This window comes from Gossypium raimondii, chromosome 6, assembly GCF_025698545.1.
Source record: "Gossypium raimondii isolate GPD5lz chromosome 6, ASM2569854v1, whole genome shotgun sequence".
Classification (NCBI taxonomy): Eukaryota; Viridiplantae; Streptophyta; class Magnoliopsida; order Malvales; family Malvaceae; genus Gossypium; species Gossypium raimondii.
This window is the reverse complement of record NC_068570.1, coordinates 49946597-49952942: the sequence shown is the minus strand read 5'-3', so window position 1 is coordinate 49952942 and position 6346 is coordinate 49946597. Positions and strand designations below refer to the sequence as shown.

Here is a 6346-nt window from a genome sequence, read left to right as displayed (position 1 = left end):
AAAGATTTTAGTATTTTTTAATTTTTATTTTTTTGAATATATATAAAATTTTGGAAAAATATTTTATAAATATTTTAAAATTTTGAAGATTATTTTGAATCTTTTGTAATTTTTAGAGAAATCAATTTGCACATTTTAAAAACTATTAAGGACTTAAGAGGTATTTATATAAATTTATTATTCGAGTAATTTGAATTATTTTAATTGTAAAATTCAACTCACTTAAACTCAAAAACTAAACTCTTTATTTGAATTGATTTGAGAAAACTGAATAATTTAATTTGATTAAGTCAAAATATTTAGTGACGTGGCAAGACTCTTTTTAGACCAAACTCCAGCCATGATTTTACAGATTTTGCTAATCAACCCAGCACTGATTATTGAGAGTGGTTGATGTTCCGAACTATAATGAACTAAGACCCAGAAACATTGCCAATTTGTACGTATTTTGTACAATCCAGAGTTCCTCTATTGAGGCTCTATTTCAGTTATCGACACTTCATTGACAGACACTTCTTCAAGCCCCTTTGCTCCTGGAGGACTCGACTCATTTCTGCTACTAAGGAAATATGCCGGTTTCTGAGGTTGCGGCAACGAAACCGAGTTGCTGTCGAGCATGAGAACCCATTGCCAATTTGTACGTATTTTGTACAATCCAGAGTTCCTCTATTGAGGCTCTATTTCAGTTATCGACACTTCATTGACAGACACTTCTTCAAGCCCCTTTGCTCCTGGAGGACTCCACTCATTTCTGCTAAATATGCCGGTTTCTGAGGTTGCGGCAACGAAACCGAGTTGCTGTCGAGCATGAGAACCACCTTTGTTATTGAAGGCCTTTTAGCTGGATCTTCTTGAACACATAATAACCCTACATGGATACATTTAACAACTTCATTTCTACAATAGTGTGTTCTTAATTTGGGATCCATCATTTCCAAGGGACTTCCATCCCTCCTTTGCTTCCAACACTGCAACAATTTGCTAAACAATGTCACATTCTTTGCATTTGATTAAACCACAGAAAGATTGATGAGCAAATTAAATGGACTCACATAACTTAGGAGGCCTTCACCGCCCTCTGATTCATAAAACCAACTATTCTTTTTGCCGCTTATAATTTCTAGTACTAAAACCCCAAAGCTGAAAACATCAGATTTCATTGAAAACTGTCCATGCATTGCATACTCTGGAGCCATATAACCACTACAAACAAGTAAAGCACAAATTAAGCGACTGAAATAAAAAAACATATGAACAGAGTTTCATGCTGCAATATTAGCTGTTGTTAAATCCAAGCAAGTGTTGATCTTTTCAAATATGGGGAACATCAAATCATAGGATAATTTCAGACTTACTATGTCCCAACGATTCTTCTAGTGTTTGTTTGAGTTTGATCAACACCGAAAATCCTTACCATACCAAAATCTGAAATTTTGGCATTCATATCCTCATCCAACAAAATGTTGCTAGCTTTGAGATCACGGTGGATGCTCCTAAGCCGAGAATCTTCATGAAGATAAAGAAGTCCTCTACAGATCCCTTCAATAATTCTGTAACGTGCTGACCACTCCAAATTCCCTTGTGTTTCAGGGTCTGCAAAATCCATCAAACTCAATCACATAGTTTAGGAAGTATGAAGACTATTGTTTGTTTAAATGACTATACCAAATAGAAAAAAGTCGAGGCTTTTGTTTGGCACATATTCATAAACCAGTAGCTTTTCTTCACCATCCAAGCAAAATCCCAGCAGTCTCACAAGATTCCTGTGTTGAAGCTTAGTTAACAGTGCCAACTCACTCTTGAATTCTTCTGTTCCTTGGTTAGAGCTCTTAGATAACCTCTTCACGGCTATTTCTTGTCCATTACATAGTTTCCCCTGGCATCATATACACATCAAAAAAAAAAAAAAAAAGTAATTGTATTTTGTCATTTCATCCCTTCAAATTTTGCAAATTTCCAGAGTTTTTGAAATTGCTATAGCTTTAAAAGTTATGTACCTTGTAGACCTCACCAAATCCACCTTCACCTATTTTGTTATCAGAAGAGAAATTGTTCACTGCGGCTTGAATTGTGCTCAGATTAAATTGCAAGGATTCTAAACCTATGACGTTCTCCACGGCTACATAATCAAAGGGAACTTTCCATTAGAATAAAATCATAAATATCATTACTTGAAGACTAGATTGTCAAATCATATTAAGAATTGGAGATTATTGGAAAATAATCGTTACCATTTTTTTCAGGTAATGCATTGTATTTCTTGCTCGCCCTCTTTCTCATAAAAAGTAGGCCTAACGCCAATAGCACCAAAGAGGTAACTACTGGAGCAACAATGGCAATGATAATAGGAGAAGAGTTCTTTCTTTTTCCTGAACATAAATATATCAGTATATATGTGGGAAGAGCATAGTTTAGCCAAGCAATTATACAGGAACTGACCTTGTTTAGTAGAGTTGGGTGAGGATGGCGAAGGAAACTCTATGGTGGCTGTGCCATTACGACTGAAGAAGGGAAACATATCATATCTGATGCTGCAGCTGGGAAGCAAAACTCGTCCACCTTGTTTCCCCTCACAACACATTGGAAGCTCGGCAATGGCACTTTGTAAGCACCTAAAGCAAAGTGCATCAGTTAAGTCCGGCGTGCACTGCGCTAAAATGTACAGTGTTTGAGAGCTGGTAAAATTCGCTTCACCAGTTGCGAACCTTTTGCCCGACTGATCATCATACGCAGCACGGTTCACCAAGCTTTTCATTAGTGTTGACATCATTTTTTTGATAAAAAAGGGGTCGACTTGGATTTTGAAAAATGAAATCGAATGTGAGAGTCGTCACCAATCTTTTTTTTTTGAAAGTGTGATCGTATCACCTTAAAAAGTGATTGTTTTTAATAAACGATTTGATTTTATTAAAACAACGATTTTGGTCCACGAAATTCAGAAAAACGGATTCGGGAGTCAGTTACGTACGAGGAAGGATTAGCACCCTCGTAACGCCCAAAATTGGTACCTAGTTGATTAGTTAATGTCTTAATGTCGAAAATTAAAAATTTTGAAGAATTTTAAAAATACAATCCTAAAAAATTTTGAACGATATGGGTTGAAATTTAAGATTCTCTTGTTATGAAAGAATATCACATCCAGCACATTAGGATACGATATTTTAAACTCTCGAAATCAAGATCACCTTATGGTTTTCAAAACCCATACTTTGAAATTTTAGAAGAATATCAAGCTATTTGGCTAAACGAGAAATCGAAACTCAACACATTAGGGCACTTTTTCTCAAATTTCCAAACGCAAAATATTGCATTTATTATTTTTTAGAAAAATCTTCATCTCGAGAAAACGACATGTCATATCCAATGCGTTAGGACATAACGTATCGAATTCCCGATACGAGAATACATGCCGAAAAATTTACTTATTTAAGAAAATATTTGGCTATCTCGGATTTTAAAAAAGGGATTCATGCCCAGTGAATTAAGACACGATCTTTTCCCAATTCCCGAGATCGTTTAAAACTTGAGTTTGAAAAGATTCATGTATTTAGTTTTATTGTGAAAATCGAAACCCGGTAAGTTAGGGTACGACCTTCTCAAATCTAAACACGAGATTTTACTTATTCAAAAATCATAATTTATGCATCGACTAAAATTAATCAAACACAAAATAGTAGGAATAAAACACAATGTTAATACGCGTACAAAGCAATAATGAATTCGATAATATAAGTATGAATAATATGAACAATCATAAAAAATGAAATAAATAAATATAAGAGACAAATCAATTATATAATTACAAGTACATAAACGAATAGAATTAAAACGGTCTTTTAAAATAATAATGAACATATAAATAAATACATAAATAATAATAACAATAAAAAATGAATAAACTCAAAAATGTAAAGAGATATATATGTATATTTTAAAATTGTGAAATATATATATATATATATATATATATATATATATATATAAATTATAAAATATGTGTGCATCTCTGTATTATAAAAGGTATATAGGTATACATATATTTTAAGATTATAAAGTATATATATATATAAAAGAAAATATGTATGTATATATATATATTTTTAAAGTTATAGAACATAAAACACATATGTATATATAAATATATAAAACATAAAATATATGTGCGTATGCATATTATAAAATGATGTATATGTCCGTGTATAACAAAGTTTTAAATAAAGATATAAATAAGCAAACAAATAACTAAATAAATAAATAAATACAAAAATAAGATAAAAAAAAAGGGTTTAATTGTAGCTTAAATTAAATTAGCAGGATAGATTAAAATAAAAATAAATAAGGGACCAAATTCAAATGCGCAAAGTAAAGCGGAGATTAATCGGGAAAATATCCCATTGACCTCCTGTGCTGCATTTCAATGGACTAAAATGAAACAAGCAGTAAATCTTATGGCCCAAATCAAAAATAAAGAAGAATCTGATTACACTATTTGCAAAAGCGGAGGGGCTGAACATGAAATTAGCCCCTCCCAACAAAACACGCGGATCCTGGTACCACTGGGTCGAGTAAACGACAAAACGGCACCGTTTTGGCCACTGATACCAAGGCCCAAAACGGCGCCGTATTACACCCAATATAAATGCAAAAAATAAGAAAAAAATCAGTTTAACCCCTCTTTTTTTTAAAAAAAATTCAGAGAACTTTCAGATTCTCTCTCTCGCAGCCCTCCAATCAGGCCAATAGGGCCGTCGCCTGCGTCGCCATAGATCCACCACGGGCGGTGGCGTGCGACCCGAAGGTCGATTTTAACCCGATTTAAAAGGCCGTTTGGTGACGGTGCCTTTCTTGGCCCAAAGACCGGAGGAAAAGGAGACCCCCGCGCCCTCCCTCGGCACGATTCTGGCGGTCGCAAAGGGCTCTGGCGATGGGACTTGCGGGAGACTCCAGGTATTCCCCTTCTCCTCCTTTTTTTATATTTTCGTAGATGAAATAATAATAATAAATACCCTAGATCTAAAATGCAAAAATGAAAAAAACTTCAAAAGTTCAGATCTTTCTTTTTTTTTCTTTGTATTCATGTCGAAGAGAGAAAATACAATAGTCTCGTTTTCAGCCTTTATAGGGCTGTTTGCTATTTTTTTTGTCATTTTCCATTTGTTTTTTTTATTTTTTGTCTACTGCTGTTCCTTTGTTTGTTTCTTTGTTGTTTTCTCTCTGTTGTCCTTTGTTGTTGCGTGTTGTTCTTTGTTTTGCAGGTGGAGCAGGTGAGGCCAGTGAGGAGGCCGTGCGGTGGCAGACTTGGTGGCAGTTGGGGTCGGTGGCTGCGGCGCTAGGGTTTCAGAAAAGCTGAAACCCTAGTTTGACCCTTGACACTTGGGCTTGGGTCTGTTGGTCTATTTTGGGCCTGTTGGGCTTCGGGTTTTGGTCTAGGCTATTGGGTTTCTGGTTGTAATTGGGTGTTTGGTATTGGGCCATGGATTGTTTTTGGGTCTGTTTAGGTTAGGTTTAGTTTGGTTCGGGTTTTGGGCCTCGGGCTAAAATTGGGCTTGTACAATTAGGTCCGATAATAACTGATCAAAACGATCTTTGTCGCCCGGGATGCTTACTGAACTGCTATTATCCATTCCCGGTACTTCACGGATGATGGAAAAAATGTTTTGATCAGAGTACTGAACAGTACACTCATCGTACCAAATCACACCTAGTTTTTCCGTAACACACCGTCGAGCTATATCGTTGCTGGCAGTTTCCACGCATTTTTGACAGAGATTAGCAGATACATCGCCCCGGCAAAGAAAGGTACCGTAGACCAAGTTGGGGTCTCGCCCTGCGGTTATATTGTAAAACCCATTTTTACTGCTATTGGTATTGGAAGAAAGAGAGGATAGAAGGGTTTTGATATTGGCTTGGAAGGTGCTATTGGGCGTGAAGGAAGTGGTATTATCACAGTAATGGGAGGTGTATGTTGGTGCTGCTTTGCCATGACTGGTAAGGCCAAGGAACATGAAAAGAAACAAGAAAACTATGGTGGAGTAAAGGGAAGCCATATTTGGTGAACTTTGAACTTTTTTTGTCAATGTTTCTTTAGAGAGCTCTCCCAAGTTAAACTTTCTCTTTTGTTTGTTTATTTATTTATTTATTTTATAAAAAAAATGTTTCTACTAATTTTGATCAATTTAGGTACTGATGAAAGGGTTATTAGGTGAAGAGGTTTTTCTTGGAGGGGGTTGAATTCAGTATTATGGGAGATGAAAAAGTTAAAGTCTAGATGAAGAAAAATCTATCCTCATTAGCATCCCAAATTCTATCACCCACAAATGCATTTGTACCTAAACCAATATAAATA

At 35.3% G+C, this 6346-nt stretch overlaps 2 protein-coding genes across 2 annotated transcripts; both read right to left on the bottom strand.

Annotated features, from left to right (window-relative positions):
* Window positions 1–222: 222 nt before the first annotated feature.
* LOC105774567 (cysteine-rich receptor-like protein kinase 10) lies at window positions 223–3764 on the bottom strand. Its single transcript, XM_052632437.1, has 7 exons — window positions 2440–3764; window positions 2232–2369; window positions 1998–2119; window positions 1666–1876; window positions 1356–1593; window positions 1053–1203; window positions 223–968 (listed from the first exon to the last, which is right to left on the bottom strand). The coding sequence occupies exons 1-7, from the start codon at window positions 2768–2770 to the stop codon at window positions 687–689; spliced, it is 1473 nt and encodes a 490-aa protein (XP_052488397.1). The 5' UTR covers window positions 2771–3764; the 3' UTR covers window positions 223–686.
* A 584-nt stretch (window positions 3765–4348) lies between these two features.
* Window positions 4349–6087, bottom strand: LOC128041864 (putative cysteine-rich receptor-like protein kinase 9). The gene has a single exon (XM_052632438.1). The coding sequence runs from the start codon at window positions 6045–6047 to the stop codon at window positions 5535–5537; it is 513 nt and encodes a 170-aa protein (XP_052488398.1). The 5' UTR covers window positions 6048–6087; the 3' UTR covers window positions 4349–5534.
* Between the last annotated feature and the right edge of the window lie 259 nt (window positions 6088–6346).